The 23685-nt window shown below is 37.0% G+C and overlaps 1 protein-coding gene across 2 annotated transcripts; it reads right to left on the reverse strand.

The window, feature by feature from the left end:
• Positions 1 to 785: 785 nt before the first annotated feature.
• On the reverse strand, positions 786 to 23068 carry sgip1b (SH3GL interacting endocytic adaptor 1b). Of its 2 annotated transcripts, XM_065268639.2 has the most exons (23): positions 22707 to 23068; positions 21047 to 21110; positions 20411 to 20435; positions 20236 to 20292; positions 20087 to 20144; positions 17538 to 17716; positions 17413 to 17424; positions 16350 to 16361; positions 13133 to 13157; positions 12933 to 13008; positions 12736 to 12800; positions 12531 to 12611; positions 12150 to 12224; positions 11270 to 12016; positions 10923 to 11044; positions 9452 to 9605; positions 9113 to 9224; positions 7517 to 7672; positions 5579 to 5711; positions 5196 to 5398; positions 5052 to 5116; positions 2990 to 3154; positions 786 to 2501 (listed from the first exon to the last, which is right to left on the reverse strand). In XM_065268639.2, exons 1-23 carry the CDS (start codon positions 22714 to 22716, stop codon positions 2479 to 2481), a joined length of 2619 nt encoding a protein of 872 aa, XP_065124711.1. In that variant the 5' UTR covers positions 22717 to 23068; the 3' UTR covers positions 786 to 2478. The 2 variants fall into 2 exon arrangements, with proteins under 2 accessions (XP_065124711.1, XP_065124710.1); XM_065268638.2 differs by lacking the exons at positions 17413 to 17424; positions 20087 to 20144; positions 20236 to 20292; ... (1 more) ...; positions 21047 to 21110; positions 22707 to 23068 and having other exon boundaries at positions 16350 to 16390; positions 17538 to 17571.
• Positions 23069 to 23685: the final 617 nt, after the last annotated feature.

The raw sequence follows: 23685 nt of genomic DNA on the forward strand, positions 1-23685 counted from the left end.
AATAAACAAGGAATTAAACGTGAAAATAACTGATTTACTCTAAATTGCTAAATATTAAGATTTGTTTAATAGTTCACCTTAAAATAAAAATTATGTCATCATTTACTCATCCTCATGTTGTTCTAAACCTGTATGATTTTCTTTTTTCTGATGAACACAAAAGAAAATATTTTGAGAAATTATGGTAAACACACAGCAGATAGTGACCATTGAATTTCATAGTAGGAAAAAATATTATGGAAGTATTGAAATATGATGAAGAAAATATTTTGATAAATGATGGTAAGCACCCATTAAATTCAATCATTTTTTACTTCTACTATGGAAGTCAATGGTTACTATCTGCTGTGTGTTTACCATAATTTCTCAAAATATCTTCTTTTGTGTTCATCAGAAAAAAAAGAAATTCATACACGTTTAGAACAACATGAGGATGAGTAAATAATCACAGAATTTTCATTTTAAGGTTAACTATCCCCATAACGTTAAAATCAAGCCTTTACTTAGGACTTTAAAGAGCTAATGGCGCCTCCTTGTGGGTAAATATATGAACGATAAAAAATAAAGAAGGCAATTTGAAATGGGATTCTCTCTAATTTATTAACAGATCAAATCTAAATAAAAAAATTCCAGATGTATTTAAAGTGTAGACTACTGTTTACTATACATTTAACACCTGATATTGTTTATTACAGGTAATGATTTCACATGAGCTTTAGTGTAAGATATTGTGCTAGTGACAGTGAACCTAACAGATAACAAAAAATGTTAAACATTTATTTCTTGATTTTATTTTTTTAAGACATTACATTTTCCCCACTTTTGATATACATAGCATTTTCAGTCTCTATATTCTCTTAAAATCTGGGAACAGGTTACCATATACATTAAATGTTTGCATATTCCATTTTCGGAGTGGTGAATGAACACGATGCAAGTTACCAAACGAACACAATATCCCACATACAGTGGGTTAAAAGTAAAAACACATTTTATAAAATGAGAGATAAGAGACGTGAATTATCAACAAGCAGCAGGGGTATCTAAAGTATCCTTCCAAATTTAACGTTAGGTAAGGCCTCCAAACAATTGAAGAAAACAATAAATCACACTAAATTGCAGGAAATAATCCAATAACACCACAGTATAACCAGATTAGTCACACCACACAACTGATGATTATCTAAAGCCATGTATAATTTCAAATGATAACTCACAGCTAGGAAGATTTGAGGCTTTCCAGTAAAAGTTTAAGGGATCTCAAATTTTCAAAGGCAATAATCAGCATGTGAATGTAAGTCTCTTTATCTCAGAAATTAACCATGGAGAACAAAGATGAACCATTACTTCTCAAAATATTCAGTTGACAAATGATTGAAACACACACCGTAAAATACACAGTGAAAATGTACAGAAAGTGAAAAAGTGTTTTTCGGTTCTAGTCAAAAATTCTGATTTTTTTTAACTCTTATTTAACAATCAATAAATAAATAAAACAAGTAAGCACAAGACTAAGTATAAAATAAATAACATGAAATAAATTAATAAAGTGCTGTCATGAATTGGAAATGCTAACAATAAATCTGAAATAAAGCTGAAACTGTTCTATGACAATACATAGAAACGCTATATCCACCTGGATACATGTATAAGAATTTCTATTTTACATTTTTACACATTATCTTTAAATATTGCTACAGGAAAATGTTTTGGAAAAGAAAATCCACATTGTGGAAATCAAATGGAAAATAGTTTCACTTAACTAATTCCTTAAAATTCATTTTAACTTAAGGAATATTTTCCTAGAATGTTAAAACACTCATTTAAAGACACACAGAGGAAACATAATAGGCATCACTTTTTGCATGAACAATACATTTCAAAGATGCATTTCAACATGCCTTCACCATTAACATCAAATTGAAAAGAACACTGATAAGAGGCGTTTTAAAATCATATTGAGCAAAAGCTACTATAACTGTGGAAGCATGTCTCTGCATTTCATCATCATCATTTCTAAGAGGTGAGTGTGTTTAAGATCTGTAAAATAAATGAGATACTCTTGGACAAAGAAAACTGCTACTTTACTGTATATATGGGAAGGTCTGAACTGTATGATTTCAAAAGACTTAAGCAAGAGATCCATTCAAATTTGTTTCCACATCGGAAAACAAAGTGTTTTAAGGGAATGTGCAATAGTGAGAAAACTAGTGAAGAAACTGCCTTCTGCGAGAACCCTGCAAAAAACTTAATGTATTGCATTTGTCCTGAACTCATTTTGTATACACACAAAATACCTGCAAACACACATACACACACACACACACGCACATACACACGGTTTTCTAAACCAGACATTATTTGTGAGATTTTTAGTGCTGTACTTCTAGAACCCTAATAAAAAAAAGTTGAGAGTATTTGAACTGCCAAAAGAGCGTCCTTATATCTCACTCACAGTCTACACAGCAGGCCCTCGGGTCAGTTGTCTGCCAAATATTTACCTGTACAATACAAGAAAAAGCAAACATCTTTATATCAGATATACAGTATAAACAAAACAGACTTTGTTTCATACACATAACAACACATAATAAACATATAGGGGTGGTTTCCCAGACAGGGTTTAGATTAAAGGCGGGGTGAATGATCTTTGAAAGCCAATGCTGACATTTGAAATCACCTAAAAAAAACACACCCCTACCCCAATAGAATCTGGACCTTCTTTTGATTGACCCGCCCCACACATAAGCAACCCAGGCAACGAAGTTGGTTAGTAGACACGCCCCTTACTGCTGATTGGCTACAAGTGTGTTTTGGTACTCGGACCGACTACCTTCTCCAAAGTGTTTTTTTTAATCATGCACCCCGCCTTTAATCCAGGTCTAGGCCATATTTATATTAGGACATTTAAGTAGTTTTTATAAACAACCCAATAATGGTGTGCATTTTAAAACAAAACAATTTAATGTATGTTACTAAACATACATACCTGCTGAAAACCTTTTTTTAACAAGGGAGAGTCTGTAACCGGCCCCTACAAGTTGAAAATCACAGCCAGACAGGGTGCTGCCCTCACTGCTGAACTGCACAGAGAGCTGTGAGGGTTTACTGGGACCATCAGCTAACTGGAAGCGAGCCAGTAAAGCTCCCACCCCTTAGGTGAGACAAACACAATCACAAAAGAGGCAATAACTGAGCAGTCACAAAACGCTAGAGAAATGTGTTCACAAAATAAACCTGTTCGGATCAGACCACCAACATATCTTAAAAGGGACATTTCACAAGATGTAAAATAAATCTTTGGTGTCCCCCGAGTACGCACATGAATTTCTAGCCAAATATAAATAATTTATAATAACATGTTAAAATTGACACTTTGTAGGTGTGAGCAAAAATGGGCTGTTTTTGGGTGTGTCTTTAAAATGCAAATGAGCTGATCACTGCACTAAATAGCAGTGCCGTAGTTGGACAGTCCAGATTAAGGGGTGGTATGATCCTCTGCTGACATCACAAGGGGAGCCAAATTTCAATGACCTATTTTTTACATGCTTGCAGAAAATGGTTTCCCAAACTAAGTTTCTGGGTTGATCTTTTTCACATTTTCTAGGTTGATAGAAGCACTGGGGACCCAATTACAGCACTTAAACATGAAAAAAGTTGCGTTTTCATGATATGTCCCCTTTAAAGGGATAGTTCGGCCAAAAATGATATTAAACCCATGATTTACTCACCCCCAAGCTGTCCGAGTTGCATATGTCCATCGTTTTTCAGACAAACACATTTTCGGATATTTTACAAAATGTTTTAGATCTTTCAGTTGATTAAATGTAATGTTACGGGGCCCACGACCTTCAAGTCCAAAAAAAGTGCGCCCATCCTTCACAAATTAAATCCAGACGGCTCCAGGATGATAAACAAAGGTCTTCTGAGGGTAATCCGCGCGGTGTTGTTGTAGAAATAGCCATATTTAAAACTTTATTAACGAAAATAAATAAAGCTCTCATCCTGAATGCGGACGCGACTAAGATGGCGGCGCAACCGGAAGGTATTTATTTTCGTTAATAAAGTTTTAAATATGGATATTTCTACAACAACACTGCGCGGATTACCCTCAGAAGACCTTTGTTTATCATCCTGGAGCCGTTTGGATTTATTTTGTAAAAGATGGACGCACTTTTTTTGGACTTGAAGGTCGTGGACCCCGTAACATTACATTTAATCAACTGAAAGATCTAAAACATTTCCTAAAATATCCGAAAATGTGTTTGTCTGAAAAACGATGGACATATGCAACTCGGACAGCTTGGGGGTGAGTAAATCATGGGTTTAATATCATTTTTGGCCGAACTATCTCTTTAATATCAGGTGTAAACAGGGTCGCATCAGATACTAAAACTAAATGCAGTGTATGAACGTTTCTGCAACGGAATAAATTATTGTACAAAAATTTGTTTATTGAGGGAGTTTGTGATTGTTAAAAGTGGTAATAAATCCTAAATAAAACCACATTTCGGAATCAAGTCCAAAAAGTTAAGCAAGTCTCCATTTATATTTTGTCATTGGAGCAAAACAATAATATTTAATACTATTTAAAATAAATTTTCTATACTGTATGGTTCAGTTTGGTTAAAGCTACAGCTAACTACAGTTTGATTGAAAGCAGATATCTGCACTCTGCAGTGAACTGCAATGTTTCAACTGCTAAGCTTGCAGAATGAATACAAGCTTGAAATCACATTTTTCCCATCCGAACAGACGTTCACTACTGAGCTCAGTATTATCCAGCCGATGTAACTGGCCTCTTTTCAACCCGGTAACAGAATCATATGTGAAGTGTAGTTTAATTCCTTTAATCTACATAAAATGTTTATGTACTGTAGGCATTTGACTGCAACGAACATCGAGGGTTATTTAGTTTGCAAAGTATTTCCACAAGCAATCAAATTTGCTAGCATGGCACTCTGCCAAAGATATCACATTGTGTGAATGCCAGAAAGAGGAAAAGCTGCTGTAGGATTTGCTTTTCTTAATCATTTGATAAGAACAATTACCTCCATTTTCAGATTTCTGCGAGAGCTCGGTGACCTTCCAAGCTATTTTCTGTGTGTCTGGATTCCTTATGAAGCAACACAGAGAAACATGAGTACACATTTAAACACATTGATCTTTGATGATTAGTGCACAATGATCTTTACCAGGTGGCAGGTGGCAGCATGGCCTGGAGTTTGTTTACGCCGCCGTCCACAGCTGCCACGAAGTGAATGTTTGTGAGCGGTGTGGGGACAGGCATGGCCTCTGCATTGTATTTATAGTCTATCCTGAGGTCTGTGCAGCTGGCATCACCACGCCAACTCACTGCCAGATTCAGTGGTGTTGACTGAATCCCTTGGGTTGACACCTATAAGTATAAATCTCGTATATTACACACTACTACAGACATGATGCATCTGAGGAATATGATTCGAATACTTCTACAAATACGAATTACATGCACAAAGACTACATGTTTTTTAATGTAAATGCATGCGCTACAATGCTTTAGTTCTTATGTTGCTAATGTTTATATATTAAAGCTCACCTGGTACTTGAGCATGTCCACATTGTAATAGGTGGCCTGTGGTCTCTGCTCAGCCACTTTCTTCAAATGACTCATCAAGCTCGTCATGTTCACCCAAAACTCCTTTGAGTCACCCGTAGGTGGTGTGGTGTCCCTGCAAGACACAAACATTTACAGTACAATTTCTCAAATGAGCTTCTGAATATTTCATAGTTTATTTCAAACAAGATGGATTTATATTACATGTACAAGTGTAAGTGAAACAGGGCCGCTCAAATCTTGTTTTTACATTTTTTATAGAAATGTGTGCTTGCTTATGCAAAACTCACAATCATTATGCTACATTAGAGACAAAACAGCCCAAAATCTCTATACAGTGGATAAAAAAAGTCTACACACCCCTGTTAAAATCGCCAAGATGAAACATGTCAGAACCTGTTCCACCTTTATTGTGAAATTGCAACCTATTGATTGAAGTGAATAACAATAGGAATCATTTCAGGGAACAAAAAATGTACAATAACCTGATTGCATAATTGTGCACATACTTTTATAATAGTAATTGTGGCAGTATTCAGAAGTAACCAATCACATTCAGACCCAGGTTAAATATAAATTAGTACATACCTCGATCACCAACATACTATCAATCAAAATGACATTTTAACCATTAATGAAGTGTGACTGGTCCTAAAGGATTTTTTCTGACGTCAGTTTGGTAACATCCGACTAAAAAAAGCAATTGGTCGTATATAGCTACAGTACTCAGCAGATACAGGAACCCATTGTTGAAAAATATATATAAACAGAGAGTTACAAAACATTTCCAAGACATTGACTATGCCACGGAGCACTGTATAGATAAAAATCAACAAGTGGAGAAAATATGGCACAACATTGACATTACTAAGACCAGGGTATCCACCTAAAATTGATGAGAAAACCAAGGAAAAACTGGGAAGGGAGGGTGCCAAGAGGCCTCTAGCAACATTAAAAGAATTGTAACAATATCTGGCAAGTACTGGTTACTCCCTACATGTGACAAAAATCTCCTGAATTCTTCATGTTTGGGCTATGAGAATTTTTTTTAACCAAAACAACATCAAGTCCATTTAAAGAAATAGAATAAAAAATATATATTTCTAAATCCCAAGTCCATGTGGAATAATAATAATAACAAAATATATATTTTGCTGCGATAAAACCCACATTACATCACCAAAAGAACACACAGTCCCAAAGTAAAGCATGGAGGTGACAGCATCATACTTTTTGGCTGCTTTTCTTCAGCTGGAACTGGGGTTTTAATCAGGGTGGATAAAATAATGAATAGCAATTTTGGCCCAAAACCTTAAGGCTTCTGCTAGAACACTTAAGATGATGAGAAATTTCACCTTTCAGCATGACAATGACACAAAGCACACCTCAAATCAACAAAGGAATTGCTTCAGCAAAACAAGTTCAAGGTTTTGGAACGGCCCAGCCAGAGTTCAGATCGAAATCCCATCAAAAATCTATGGGGTGACATGAAAAGGGCTGTGCAAAGGAGACACCCAACCAATTAGAATGCTTTTGCAAGGAGAAATGGCAAAATATTGCAAAGTCAAGATGTGTGAAGCTGATTGACAAGTACACATTAAGATTGAATGCTGTGATAAAATCTAAAGGTGCTTAAACAGGGGTGTGTAGACTTTTTTTCACTAATTTCACTTAAAAAAATGATTAATTTGCAAATGAAGGGGTCGTTTACTGGGTACTGTTTATTTATAAGGTAACATCGCCATCTACTGGCCTGGCACATGTAATACAGCGGATTTAGTGGTCTGCAGATCTTTGTAACATGAATCTTTTTGACCGGATTGTTGTGTGTACATGAAATTTTTTACAAACACAAAGGAAAAACTTTTCTGTTTTTCACTTTAAACATAGCTTGATCAGTACTGTGAGTGTTTATTTTACCAGCAAAGGAGCTGTGGGTTGGGAAGGACCTGCTCCAGTCGATTGTACTGGCTGATGGTGAAGGTCAGCACTGGTGGACTGGGATGGCTGGAGAAGTGTCTGGTAATCCCTGCTGGAAAAGACAGCACCATCTCTCCAGTGATTTTCACCAAACACCTACACACAGAGGACAAAGTCAATGCTGTTGAACATCAGACGAACTAAATTTGAAAGATGGAAGTGTAATCTTTATTTAAATACAGATGAGAAAAGTTTCTCCTAAAGTTTTATCAATACTTTATTATGAACAATATTTTATTTATTTACTCTGTTGTGAGGAAAAAAACATAGATATTGATATTTTTACTGAAAAATAGCAGTTTTGGCATAAAGCGAAAAAAAAAAGACTTTAAATAACGTGATATGTAGTCAGACTGTGAGCTATGGTGGATAATAAAATAACCAAAACCTTTATTGTGGTTCATCTACATTTTATGAGCTCAACAGTAATCCGAAATTTAAAAAAGCACTGTATTGTGAACATAATACCCTTATATTTAAACGTCATGGACAAGTACATTTTGTCAGTAGCCCAAATCTGCATCACTGTTGACAGACCTAGATTATGACTGTATGGATCAAAACACCACCGCCTTTCAATATTTTACAATGTTCTTACCTCAACTTAGACAAACTAATACATTCCTATTTTTTTCAGTGTGTGCACTTAATCTTTGTACAGCGCGTCGTAAATGTGTTAGCATTTAGCCTAGCCCCATTCATTCCTTAGGATCCAAACAGGGATGAATTTAGAAGCCATCAAACACTTCCATGTTTGACGCTGTACAAAGATTACGCTGTACAAAGATTAAGTGCGAGCATTGAAAAAGATAGGTATGTATTAATTTGTCTAAATTGAGGTAAGAACAAAGTAAAATATTGAAAAACGGTGGTGTTTTCCTTTAAGGCTGCACACGTTAGGTACCAGCTTACAAACCAGCACCAATAGAGTGTTGCAGGGACGACGTCTTTTTGTAGGCAAACCCGGATGTTAGCAAGACGATGGTTTCCTCACTTTTGGATTATTGCAAAAAAACAACAACTTTTATGAATTTTAAATTCAAAATTCAGCTCTTTATATTTCTAGTATACACATTTACATTTCAAAATTCATAATATTTGTATTAATCTGTGAAGATTCACTTGTTGGACAAAACACGGAGCTTATTTTTTGTGATAAATCAAAAGTCAATGGGAAAAATAAATGGGCAGCATCCTAATAACTTCCAGGTTAGAATACAAAAATATGTCATCCCAGTGGCACTCTATAAAAACAGAGATTGTCCAAACAATAAAGAGAGAAAGTGGTACGAAATTTATTTCCAAAACCGTATTGTTTTGTACCATGTTTTGTGTATGAATGTATCTGTCCAGTCTTTTCTTGAAAAGCAATTTTGAGCATGTAAAAATATGCTATCTAAAATAAACTTTATACTAAATAAAATAAAAACAATAAAATAAACATAAGTTCCTTAAGCTCCCCACAGGTGGCGCAGTAACAGTAGATGATCTCCTTGACTTTAAATGAGAGCTCAGTTTAGTGTGATAGCTGCTTACTTGGTGGGATCTGCTCCTTTAAAGTAAGCACTGATGGTCTCTGTGAATGCAGCTGCCACTGGCAAAGTGTCCTGTGGTCCTATCGTGAGGGGGCTCGGACCTCTGGAACATACTGAAATGCAGACGTAAATCCAGTTTTACCTTAAGGTAGCACAACGTCTGAAACTGAACTTATTATGACCTTATGCCCTAAAAATGTCAACTATAAATGTATGTAGCATCAGTATTAACAGTTAAGAAAAAGCATCCAAGTATGAGAAATAGCAATAGTGATGCTTCAATAGCAAATAAGCAATAGCCGATTTAAGCAGTTTGTGGGACATCTCCATTGTAACCCACCTGACAAAGACAGGTTGAGTTCTCGGCCTAATGTTGGTGTGGAGGCTGCGCTCAGGGATGTGACTGATGAGATGGAGGAGGTGCTCTCAGCCCTGGCCAGAGGAGCAAAGGGTGGAGGACTCCAGGAGTGAATGGGGGGACTGAAGGGACGAGCCTGTGGAAAAACAAATCATGATCTTAACATATCACTGAGAGAGGATTAACGTTTAAAGAGCATATAGTAAACATATGAAGAGTTTGGTTCCAAAACGCAATAAATCCATTTTGACTAATTTTGTTAAAAACGTGTTTTCTATACCAAGAAAGTGACAAGATGATAACAACTATTTTCTGTTACAAACTTTCACGTAGCATCTTTAGGTTATAATAACATTAAAAAATTCTAATCCATAATTTGATTTTCAAAGATTTATTATAAAAACTGATTATTTTTTAAGCAAAATGCAATAAATCCAGGACAAGTTTTTTTTTCCAAATGCTATAAATCTATTGAATCAATATATAAATGTGCATTCATTCTTGCAATGTTATATTCATTTAGTTGACTAGTGGTATACACTGATTAAAAAATAAACATTGGCATTAATCAAAACACTTTTTCATATTAAGAGCACTGTCATTGCTGTTGTCATCCTTGGGACGTCCTCAATTAACTTTTTTGAAAGTAATCAGCTATAAAATGTTTTGGTCCTGCTTGATTTTCGTTGACTTCGAATAAAATAATGGAAAGTTTTTCATAAGATCCCTTGAGGTCAATGTGTTAGCATGACAGAAGCTTGATGCTATCATGTGAAAACAAGCAACAGCCGTCATTTTTCTGTCGCCCGAGTGGCTTACGTTTCTTCCCCTCCACAGAAAACCACCATAAGTTTGCCATCAAAAGTATTTTGTTTGTTTGTTAATCACGAAATACAAAGTAGATGAGGAAAACTAGGATTCTGTGTGTATTCAATGCGCCACCATTATTGTTTACAATGCGTGGAATGATGCGCTGGGATTTGTTGAGCGGATTTATTGAATTCTGCAGAGAAGGAGGAGTGCCGTTTATCGCGTTTTGGGAAAAAGGGAGAAAAGATGACAGAATAACACGGTAGATATCGGATTTTTTTGTAAAATTAAGAATTGACTTTTTAATACTGACCTGATCCAATACTGATTTTGGTGGGGGGAAAAATGGCATTTATCGCGTTTTGGAACCAAACTACACAACCAAAGATGATCGAGGGTTTACTTACAAATGTAGCAAAAGTTTAAAACAGGTTTTATATTGATATTATTATGTGTATATTTATACATTTTACATTTATATTTTAAAATACATTTTCATTCAAGTTATATTTTGGGTTTTTTTATGGTGGAGAAAGAGGATGTGATGAAAGGAAACAGGGCACTTCATACTGAATAAAAAAAAAATATCTTAAAAACCCTAAAATGATCAAGAGCAGTGTAGAGTCCACTAATGCAATCATACCAGTTCTGCTAGACTTGGTTTTCCAGGTGGAAGTTTAGGTCTCGAAGATGGTCTTGGTGGTAAAGGTGGGATTGGGCTGCCAGCCGATAGTGGAGTGCAAGCACGTGCAGGAGAAGACCGTCCTAAGAGCATAAGAGCTATTACTGTACTATATCAGTCATTGAAGTACCTGAATGTGGTTCTTCATTTCAAAAACAGTACTGAGGTCACTGTTAGAGTTACCATTAGCTGTACTGTAGTAAAAAATTCCTCAATAGGGTAAAAATTAACCATTAATTCTAAACTTTCTAAATTAATAATTTTATGTAAATAGGCATTACACACTCAAATTATATCTATTAACTTACCACTGCCGGGCCCTGGGGAGCCCACTACGCTCCTGTAAGTTGGAGGAGGCAGTGGAGGTGGTGTTCCTCTGAAGCCTCCTGCTGCAATGTCTTTAGGAGAAGTTCCAAACATAGCAAACTCCTCTCTCATCCCAGACAACTCTGGAGTTCTTCTGTTATCATCTCTCAGAGCGAGAGGGGAAGATCCGTGTGGTGGGTGGTCTGGTGGTAGAAACGGGAGCCCAGGGCTGGAAGGGGTAATGGGAAACTCATGGCAAAGCTCTGCCTCTGGGAGTTGAAAGCAGGAGGGAAGGGGCAGGGGGCTCAGAGGAGATTCTGAGGGTGGAGGCGGTGGAGGTGAATCTGGAGGTGGGATGGGGTGGAGAGGTGGAGGTGAATCTGGAGGTGGGATGGGGTGGAGGGGCGGAGGTGAATCTGGAGGTGGGATGGGGGGCGGTGATGAGGAGGGAGGCGGTAGGTTGATGGGCGAGGACGGGGGCGTGGATGGGGGCGAGTCCGCAGGGGAGGAGGACAGTGGGGGAGAAGGGGCTGGCTCATCGGGGGGTGGAGGTCTGGCAGGAGAGCCCTTAGTGAAGCTCACCCAACTGCACTGCACCATATCTGAGCCAGATTTGGGTGTCTCGACAGGACCAAAAACATTGTCCAGGTCAGGCATAGATGCCCCTCCTACTGGGTCTGATAATTGAGCATCCTGATAGACAGAGGATGATCTGTCTCCTCTGACGCTAGGAACCACACTATAATAACCTGGATGGACAGAAATGTATTGAAAAGAAGAAACCGGCATGCTGAAAAATCTGACAAAGCTAAGAGCAACTATAGTATTTGATACATGTTAAGATATTTACTAAGGTACTAAAGTAAAATTGCATGAACGTACCAGAGGATTCAACAGAGCTGGTACTACGTCCAGGTGGGGTGACAGGAATGTTCTTTGGAGGAAGGGGAGGCGGAGCTTAAAGGACAGAGGATGACATAATAAATGTGTGCACTTGTGTTTATGTAAATATGTATATATTGCCAAGTTGCAATTTTTTTTTTATAAAGTCACAAATAATTAGTTGTCCTCTACGGCAAACTGTTAAATGTATTGCTTTGTAATCTACTGCATAACAGCACTCTTCAATTAGTAGTTGCCTTAGTGTTTGATATCCCCATTCTGCCTTTTATTGATGACAACTTTGTCATTTGAAATGGACATCTGACACTGACATGCAGAACCTGAAAGAGCAAAATGTGAGGTGAACGTGTGGTCCAGTACCTCCAGTAGGGAGGGATCTGCTGAGAACATGGGAGGAGATGGGACTAGACTGACACCACATCTCTGGCTCAACCATAAACACTAAAGAAGGTACAAAACAAAGAAAGCAAGAGGACAGCATGAATGAGAAAAACATCTCCATGTCCGCTCCTGGAAAAAAAAGTATATTTCAGAGCTAATATCAATGCAAGATGAGACGATTTACCTTCTGAATTGTGTGCTTCGAAATTAGTTTCAAAAGGTGGTCCGAAGAACATTGAGCTGTTTTCTCTTACATTGCCAAACAAAAACAGAACAAGAAAGATCAAACCACACAAAGAGCCTCTAGTTAGCAACATGTCATTAAGTTTAATTTGGGAATTTAATAAAGTGTGTAGAACCACAGTTTCATAAAGAACTAACCTGGGTGTGTCTGAACCAGGCCCTGGGGTTGTCGTGGGTGTTGGAGTGGATCGTCGTGGTCTGGCAATCTCCTCACCTGCAATATGTAAGAAAGTGAGAGTTACTTTCTGTATTTATAATTAGACTTTGACATTTCATATTGATTGATGTGTTGTATAGAACATCAACCTCAGGAAACAAAATCATGTGTGAACACTTACTTGAAAGGTTTCTTTTCATCTGGCACTGTAATAAAAAAATACAAACAGATAATGGCAAAGAACAATAGCAAAATGTCGAGTTGTGATTTAGAACTGTCTATTTTACAATATACACCAGGTTGAACAAATGTTTATCATAAAAGAGATTTATTCACACAGGCTGTACTGCAAAACAAAAACCCAATAAAAAATAATTAGCTATGCATTGCTATGACAGCTATTACTTATCCGTCATCAGTTAATGTTAAAGGAATATTCCATTTTCTTAAAAGAAAAATCCAGATAATTTACTCACCATGTCATCCAAAATGTTGATGTCTTTCTTTGTTCAGTCGAGAAGAAATTATGTTTTTTGAGAAAAACATTAGAGGATTTTTCGCATTTAAATGGACTTTAATAGACAACAACAATTAATACTTAACTCAACACTTAACAGTTTTTTTCAACGAAGTTTCAAAGGACTATAATCGATCCCAAACAAGGCATAAGGGTCTTATCTAGCAAAACGATTGTCATTTTTGACAAGAAAAATAACAAATATACACTTTTAAACCACAACTTCTCGTCTAGATCCGGTCGTGATGCGTCAGCGTGACCCCACGCAATACGTCATGACGTCAAGAGGTCACAGACGACAAACGCGAAACTTCGCCCCAGTGTTTACAAGTGTTGAGAAAGAGGACCGTTCCTACGTTGTTGTATGTCAACTGATACTAATTAATGTCTTTGTGTCAGTTTATTGTTTACAATGGTCCGCAAATGTGCGTTTTATATATGTAACACGTGACCTCCCTACGTCACTATGCATTTACGTTACGTCGCGCTGGACCGGATCTAGACGAAAAGTTTTGCTTTTAAAGTGTATATTTGATCTTTTTATTGTCAAAAATGACAATCGTTTTGCTAGATAAGACCCTTATGCCTCGTTTGGGATCGTTTATAGTCCTTTGAAACTCCGTTGAAAAAAACTGTTACGTGTTGAGTTAAGTGTTAATTGTTGGTGTCTATTAAAGTCCATTAAAATGAGAAAAATCCTGCAATGTTTTCCTCTAAAAACATAATTTCTTCTCGACTGAACAAAGAAAGACATCAACATTTTGGATGACATGGTGGTGAGTAAATTATCTGGATTTTTCTTTTAAGAAAATGGAATATTCCTTTAAGAGGATGGTAGTCTTTTGACACTTGGACTTTGTTATCCATTAGTTTCATTCATCTCAACACCAGTAATGTTTATAAAAACTACTTAAATGTCCTAATATAACTAAGCATGGGCGTAGATTTAGGGTGGGACGCTAGGGACATGTCCCTAGCAATATTCAGGGAAGACTGAATTGTCCCTAGCAATAATTTCGACCAAAAATTAATCTGTATTTATACATAACCACTAATGTCCGTCTTATTCTTGTGTTTTATATTTTTTACTTTACTTTTTTAATTATATATTTTTTCAGGAATCATTTAAATGAGATTAAAAATCTTTTGCAATCCCGTTCTGTAAAAATGACGCTCTATGTGGTACACAAACGGTTAACAGCTTTCGTTCTCTGCAATGCCCGCCTCCGTAACTCACATCGCTAATATGATTGGCTTTGCATTTCTTTAGTCCCGCCTCTCTACTCACATTGCTAATATGATTGGATTAGCATTTCTTGAGTCCCGCCGCTTTAAATTACATCACTTATGGACTTGTCTTTACTCGCTACGTGTGATAGGATGGTTTCACTTTGTACAACGCGCCAAAGTTCACTCAACAAGACGCGCGTGATTATTCGGGCTACAGGTAAGTGAGGAAGAAAGTATTATTATACCCACTGTAACTGTTTCATGCACAAAATACGGAACAAGTTGTGTCACATAATGATTCAAGGACAGTGTTTTCAACAATACACGACAATCCCATGTTAACCTGAGGAGTTGCAAACTTTTGTCAACCTTTTATAAATGGGGTAGCAAGGTTATTTAGGGGGTCCCTAATCCATGAAAGAAAATAACCCCAACATGGTAAAAACAGGAAACAGCATGATATACATACCAACTTCAACATTGGGATTTTTTTGGCAAAATTACATTAAGAATTAAATATTAATTGCATATTCTTCATTGTTATAAAGTAAATATGGATTCATATATGTTACAATGTGATTTTCTTTTTTTTGACAAAGACTTAAACAGTTACTGTTTATTAGGCTCTAGGACATAACGAATTGTTATTGTTTATTATAGTACATTCAATTTGGGATGGCACCGGGGGTGGCGAGTCAGATGTCACTGAGTAAAGTGCATACTGAGTTGTCTGTCTGTTTATGTCAAGTAAACGGTGATAAATAAAATGGTCGCATTGCAAAAACTGTTTATGTCCCCACCAATGCCAGAATCAAACCTACGCCCTTGTAACTAAGGCCTAGTCCTGGATTAATCTAAACCCTGTCCGGGAAACCCTGTCCCTTGATCTATGAGCTGTCAGCACAGCTGTAACACACAGTGAACCATTATCCCAATGAGTCGCGTTCCATCGCACATGCAATAACAAAACTTATACTCCGGGTCTGTTTAATGCATAAATCTGATTGGCTGATGAACGTTCTGAGGTGTGCAATTATTTTCTGTGAAAAACGCACGGCAAACGTAGTTCCAGGCAGGTCTCTCTCTCTCTCTCTCTCTCTCAATACCATCAATGGCCTCCATTGCCAGCTTTAAAGTGACGTTTTGGAACAAGGAAAAAAGCTGCTGGATGAGACGCGGAAGAAAAAGTCCTACTCACAATAGCAATTTAAGTACAAAAACCGGATGAATCCCTGTAAATATATCATGTGATCGATGGGTTGAGGTGTGGTAACCGTAGTATAAGCAAAATAATTGACTATGGGCCGTTGAATTATTGAAAAATAATGCACACCTGAGGTGTAACAACCACTCCGTTTTGCATCACCACCTCGGGTGTGCATTATTTTTCTAATAATTCAACGGCCCGTAGTCAATTATTCCTTACATCATCTAAACCAACAACCACAAAATACACTTATTATAAAAACAAAAAAAGAAGTAATTTATCTGTATTTTACAATTCTGGAAGAATGATATTATTATGATATTTCTGTATCACATTCATTATTGTAGCTGATTAATTTACTACTAATAAATATCCAGTAATTGCAACAGATGATATCATGCCAGTATGGACAAATGCACAATAAGCCTTAAAAACTGTACTTACTGGACTTCTCCTCTGTGATCAGCAAAAAGGAAGAAAGAAACCTGGTCAGGGAGCAGGTCAGAAATCAGTCATATTAAAAATGATTAAAGGGGACATTTCACAAGACATTTTTAAGATGTCAAATAAATCTTTGGTGTCCCCAGAGTACATAGGTGAAGTTCTAGCTCAAAATACCATATAGATAATTTATTATAGCATGTTAAAATTGCCACTTTGTAAATGTAAGCAAAAATGTGCCGTTTTTGGTGTGTCCTTTTAAATGCAAATGAGTTGAACTCTGCACTAAATGGCAGTGGCTTGGTTGGATAGTGCAGATTAATGGGCAGTATTATCCCCTTCTGACATCACAGGGGGAGCCGAATTTCAATATATGCTTACAGAGAGTGCTTTAACAAAACTAAGTTACTGGGTTGTTCTTTTCCACATTTTCTAGGTTGATAGAAACACTGGGAACCAATTATAGCATTTAAACATGAAAAAAGTCAGATTTTCATGATATGTCCCCTTTAAGTAAGTAAATACCAAACCTTTTGAAGGAAAAAGTATCACTGGTCACTAATGCTACAATCAGCATCAATCATGCAACCATGTTGACTCCACACATAAAGATGCCCACTAGATGACACTACTGTTATCCTGCCCACATACAAACTACAATGAATGTAATATGCTAAAATATTAAAACCAAGGCTTGGCCAATCACAATTGTGTGTGATTTTAAAAAAGAGATAAAGATGGGTAGAAATGATGAAGTGTTTATAATATACCTACACACATGCAATAGCTACACATTTAATTGACTCAGTTTTAAACACTTAAGATGTATATTTCAGTAAAATGTGAGATTAACTGCCTGACAGTAAAAATTAAATAAGTCCTTGCCAACTATTATTCAAACCCAGCTCTAAGCTCACCACTATGACCAGGCAAAAGCTTTATATTATTGCGAAGATATCACACACGCATTAAATGTTTTCTGCAGAAGCACAGACTGATGAGATGGATGGCAAATGAATTCAAGGGTGAAGAGGTCACAACAGAGTACAACAACCACATCACTTACCGGACTCTTCCTCTGTACGAGGAAACAAACAGAAGAGCAGAGGAAATCAACTCAGATTTGACACTTGAAACACTAACTCTTGTGCGCATTACCGCCTCACAGCTTGATCATTTTAAGAGTCTTACCAGAGGAGAAGGAGATATCGCCAGGGTCCCAACAGAGGCCTTCAGCTCATCCATAGTGGACACTGTGCAGTTACCACTGTTTGCCGTCAGTGGCTTGATCTTGATCTTAAATTTCTTCCCATGTTCCTCCTCACCTTCTGACTCGCTGGAGGAGCAGTATGTTTTGACCGTTGGAGGTGGTGAGTCTCATTAAGGAAGATAATTACAAATGAAAGTAGACTAACAGGGTAAAGATGATTTTGAAACCTCTAATATTCACCCGTAATCTCTCATTGTGGTATTGTGGAGACACAACTGATACCTCAAATTGAGATGTGCTTTTATATTCAAATACATTCACCGGCAGATAATAATAGACACAAAATCCCATAATATTCAATAAAAATATCTAGAGATCAATGCTTTAGTGACATCCAGACCCTAGTCTCGCCTCTTCCTATTGAATGTCTGGGAACCATGGTTGAAACCACAGTTATTTTAAGACAAGAATAGCCAAGGACCGCCCAAGTGTTTATATGACTGACATGTAAAGCAACCAATCAAGTTTCGCATTGTGCAAAATCCATCATTCACAAACATCTATAAAGTCTTCAATTAAGTTTATAACAACAATGGCAAACATATATATTTTATATTCCACCGACTGCTTCAAGCAAATCTTTTGGATGTTTTATTAAAGACTATATGCCATGAACCTCCATACTTCGATCAGACAAATCCTGTATAATTCAACCAATCAGGGGATGACTGTGAAGCTGCTGAAGTGTTTCCAGTTAAGTGTGGCGTTACTGGCGTATGCATCAGACATTTAGCCAACGGTCCATGGCTGATCCAATCCAGACCCTTGCAACATCCAAAAAACATCCAAAAACATAGCAAATCGCATAGCCGTGCCCTGACAATCACCTTGAAGAACACTAGTATAATTGCAACGAGTTGAATTGAAAGACATTTTCCTCCAAAACACAAAACTCTACTTTACAAATCAATCAGCTCAATATAAAGGTAGGAAATAAGAAAGCAAAATACAGTAGCAGGATGGTATGCAAGATCAGCCAGCAAAATACATTTCATGACTCTTTCATTACAGTCATTATCTACTGATGCAAAACAGTGTGTGCCCTTGAGAGATACAAGGATTTGCATAAGAAAAAGCAATAATCATATGACACAAAAAAAGAGTTTTAGTATATCAAAACACATTACAAGGATTGAGAAAAGCACTACTTAATATCCGTAAGCCTGAAACCAATGTTGACATTTGAAATCACCTGAACAAACACGCCCCTACCCCAAAAGAATCTGAACCTTCTTTTGATAGACCTGCTCCATATATACGCAACCCAAGCAATTTGCATCACTATGGGAATCCAGGTCGAATGTGTTTTGATAGTACTGCATGTTTTAATGGTTCTGCTCCGTTTCACACGGAAGGCGACGTTAAACGCCCGACACAAGGGTAAGAAGCGGAGGTCGAATTTTGCAGGAGACATAGATTGCATAAACAAGCTGCAGGCTCAAAAACTTGCATAGCACAAGTAAAGGGGGTTGCACACCAGACGTGCAGCTCAGCGCTGCGCCGTTCTAAAAAAAACGAACATATTGTTTTCTATGAGTATACGCACACTCACATAGTTTAACATTATAACATCATATTTGTCCCAAATCATTAACGATTAACATTGGCTCCTTACGTATATTTTGCATTTTGAAGTAAGTGCTATCTGACTAAGCTCACGCTATTTAATGTGCACTTTCGGTGTACGATACCTCCGAGTTGTCCTAGACGTGACTTGATGCTGCGCGTCTGGTGTGCGACCCCCTTAAGTGTCCTAACTTGACTCAATTTTTTCAACAGTATTTGCTTAAACCCCTAAGAGGTTTGATAGAACTGAGCGCTCTATCCTCCGTGTCATTTAGTAGGCACGCCCCTTACTGCTGATTGGCTACAAGTGTGTTTTGGTACTCGGCCCAACTCCCTTTTCCAAAGCGTTTTTCAAAAATAGTGCACCCCTCCTTTAACAAAAGCAGTTATAGAAACTATTAAAGCATGATTGTGTTCTAACAATATTATACTTAAACTTTGATATTTCTTTAATAAATTGTGACCTTATCTGTAAAAACCAGGCTAAAAGATAACAAGCATCAAAGTTTGATTTCAACTATTCAGTTTTATTATGATTTCAAAGGAAGTTTACTTAACTAAGTTTAAGAGGCGCATGGTCATGTAATCCAACCAATCAGTGCAAAAAGATCTCTATATATAGCTGTCCCCCACCTCCGTCCCCATTGTTTTTTGCAACATGCATCAGTTTATTTCGACTAATATTGTGAGCTCGGAGTCCTCCCCTTGGACAAGCACGCCAAATATGTTTAGTTACCCTATTCATTACATGTTAATGCGAACTTGTGAATCTTTAATATGACGATTTTATGTTGATTACAAAGAAATTACAAAAATTGACTTTAGCTGGGTTTTCACAGGCAGGGTCACAATTAAAGAGCAGATGAGAAACATTTTAGACAGATTTAAAGATTAAAAAGGATATTTCCCCCTTGTTCTCCGGGTTTAACACTGTAACCCTCATCATCCACATCAGGTGAGTTCTGTTATGTAAAAAACAAATAAATTAAGCATAACATTCACATTAGCAATTAAGGTGTTAGGTAAAATCAGCATTAATAAAGATTTCCTTACATATCGATCCCAGTCGATCTCACCATAGAAACCGTTGGGTGCACCATTGGCTTTTTTCTGCGGATAAAAAAATGTGATGAACTAGTGTACAAGCTATTAAAATGAAACATTACTATACTACAACACTTAAAGTAAGGTTGTAGACATAGCTTTGTAGACATTTGCTTGTACTTACAGATTTTTCTTTGTCTGGTGATCCCCTGGAAAAGAAAAAAAAATGTTTCTGATTATTTAATCATAAACTTAACTTTTACCATACATAATAGTTTCGTATAAGTTTTAAATATCTTACGGTGTCATCCTAGACTGTATACAGTGAATCCTTGCAGCGGATATCTTAGCCCACTAAAGTACAGATATGTACCTTTTAGGTACCAGTATTTATCTTTGAGGTACTAATATACACCCTTAGTGACAGCTTTTGTACCTTTATTTCTAAGAGCGTACAGACATAGCATAGTGCAATCCAATGAACCAGCTACTAAGAAACACATTGGGAATAGAATCAGACTACATGTTTAGCAATGTGGATTCAGAAATGTCATCGTTGAACAATTGTGTAAAAAATATATTACCATGTGGCTTCCAACCCTAAATATGGTATCACCCTATACAAATCTACATCGTACAAACAGCATGTCAACGCATAACAATCAGGACCCATGTTGGTGTGTAATTTTGTCAAGTGGACAAGTTATGTAGTGTTGTTAGCATTAAATAATTGTCCACTGCCGCCTATTCTGGCCAAGAATACCTGAATGACATGTGAAGTGACCCGTACGAGGTGGTTTTCATGACTGTTCTTACTTACGTGGAGTCAGTGTCCTTTTCTTTCTTCCGTATCCCGAAGGCCTTTCGAGTACGCTTTTTCAATCCTGTTTAAAGTCATGTTTAAGAAACAAATAATAACAAAAAAATTATATACAGTTTTACAAGAATTTATTTAAGACACATGACAGAAAATCCTATATTACATGAGGTCACAATAAATGGATGTCTAAATAATAATAATTTAAATAAATATACCTTTCGATAAATCAAAACCATTCAAAATTAAATATATTGTAGTATGAGAAACATCTCTAAAAGCAAAAGTTAAGTTTACATAACTATTTCAACATCTGCAACTACGAAATGCAAAAACCTGAAATGTGCTAAATGTTTTTCAGCCCCCATTCTGAGTGAACCAAATTAAATATCTCCTAGAATGTCATGTGTTAGTGAAAGAATGTCAACCGAAAAACACTATATAATATAGTTTTCAATCTATCGGTCTACAGATTTGCAGAAACAACACCTTAAAGGGATAGTTCACCCAAAAATGAAAATTCTGTCATCATGTATATATTTCTTTGTTCTGTTCAACACAAAGGAAGATATTTTGAGCAATGTTTGTAACCAAATCATTTTTGAGCACCATTGACTTCCATAGTATTTTTTTCCCCTACTATGGAAATCAATTGTGTTGTGTTTCCTGGTTAATTACAAAATTTCTTCCTTCGTGTTCAGCGAAACAAAGAAATTATACAGGTTTGTAATAACGTGAGGGTGAGTAAATAATGACAGATTTTTCATTTTTGGGGTGAACTATAACGGTTATAGTTCACCCCAAAAATGAAAAATCTGTCATTATTTAACTGTGATACAATTGCAAAACATGTAATTTTTTATTTCTTAGTTTCCTTAAGGTTATTAACCTTAAGGAAACTAAGAAATGTCAATATGGTGAATATTATTAACGGCATGACAATTTATAGCCTGGAGATATTGGCATGGTTGCAGTGCTTCTGGGTCTCAGTACCAGTGTAAAACAATGTGTGTTTGTTTTTGTGTGTGTGTGTGTGTGTGTGTGTGTGTGTGTGTGTGTGTGTGTGTGTGTGTGTGTGTGTGTGTGTGTGTGTGTGTGTGTGTGTGTGTGTGTGTACCCATCATGCCCTAAGTCTAGAAGACCTCTAGGCAAAAGCTAATATTTCTTATTAACCCTTGGCTAAAAGTCAGCTACTACGAACACACACGAGGACACGAAATCACTTGTATCTTATTTTCAGAAACAACTACAATAACATGAATGCTGTGATAAATGAGATTTAATAAATCTCAGAAATTAAATGGTCTAAAAAAAGGGTGAGACAGTGAAAGACAGATCACACACATCCTGATGGTAGATTTAAACAGGGGCTGCATATACCTTCCCCGTGGGTAACCCAATTGAAATGTCCTATTAGGCTATATTTGTGTCACTGCAAATGCAAATCCACATATCCAGTTTCATGATGCACGCCGGTTACACAACGTGATAACTTACACGTAATACACTTGACAGACAGAAAAACAAGCACACGCTGCATTTGGACGTCATGCATAGCCAGGTAAATAACGCTATGTAACGTTAATATTTTACATGTTTTGCAATTGTATCACAGTTAGATTTTACCAGACAGCGGTGAACATGGGCCTAAATGCATTTTTACCTTGCATCATGGTTGCAGCACTTCATTCCTCGGTTTCAACCGAGTAAAGAGCGTGACATGAGATACAGCGGTGATCCGGTAACCGGTTGGTAGAGGACAGGTGCATAATGCCCAATACGCGCGTCCTCGTCTGTTTGGTTTCCCGGTAACCGGTTGGTTAGGCCCCGGGCATCGCCGCATCAAGCAACATCCACACACGCCATCATCACAGAAGGGATGCTGAGCTGAGGACAACCGATGAACGGTGAATGAAAGTGTGGGAGGGTCGCGAAAATACGAACCGCACTATGGAGAAGGCTTGGCTCATGAAAATTAATAAGGTCATGGTGACGTTGCCTAGCCAACAGAGCTGACGCTAACCTAATTCATATTCATAAGCATTTCAACGTATAAGAATTATTTTATTTATTGTATTTCCATATTTGCAGTCACATTGTAATAATAAAAACGTTTCAAAATATGAGTAACAATTTATTAAAATAGAACTCGCTTATCTAAACGTCAGCAGCGCCTAACGTCACCGTTTCGGCCAATCAGGAAGGTCTACTTGGTTGACGTCACGTAACGTAATTAATATTCATGACCCAAGCCATCGCCGTAGTAGGATCCGTTCATTCGCGAAAGAGACAACGGGCAAACGGGTTCTGATGTTCCGTGCTACTAACCCTGAGAGAAATGCTCATGCATTTTATAGAGCACCTCCTAGCGGTTTTACACAAAAAAACGTGTTTGCGTCGTTAATAAAATCCAGATCAAGTAACGTTAGTCATAACAGTAAAAAGTCTCAGGGTATTTTGTCACACTTGAAGACATCATTTCCCAGAGGGTTTTGATTTTTGAAAGTCAGTTTCTGTGAAGGTAGGTACCATCAAGCATTTTCTTCAAAACAAGTTGTATGTCAAGGAAAATAGATACAGTTGTGACAACATAAGACAATCATAACATACACCACAACATTTCATTTTATTAGGGACATTTC

Source organism: Paramisgurnus dabryanus, chromosome 6 (genome assembly GCF_030506205.2).
Source record: "Paramisgurnus dabryanus chromosome 6, PD_genome_1.1, whole genome shotgun sequence".
NCBI classification, from domain to species: domain Eukaryota; kingdom Metazoa; phylum Chordata; class Actinopteri; order Cypriniformes; family Cobitidae; genus Paramisgurnus; species Paramisgurnus dabryanus.

What these genes read in the sequence shown, in the direction of transcription:
- sgip1b (XM_065268639.2), bottom strand. An exon ending in ACCCGGAGAACAAGGGGGAA is followed by an intron (nt 17,717 to 20,086) that starts ATATCCTTTTTA and finishes AATGAGACTCAC; the next exon opens with CACCTCCAACGGTCAAAACA. An exon ending in AACCCACAGCTCCTTTGCTG is followed by an intron (nt 5,712 to 7,516) that starts GTAAAATAAACA and finishes TGTGTCTTGCAG; the next exon opens with GGACACCACACCACCTACGG.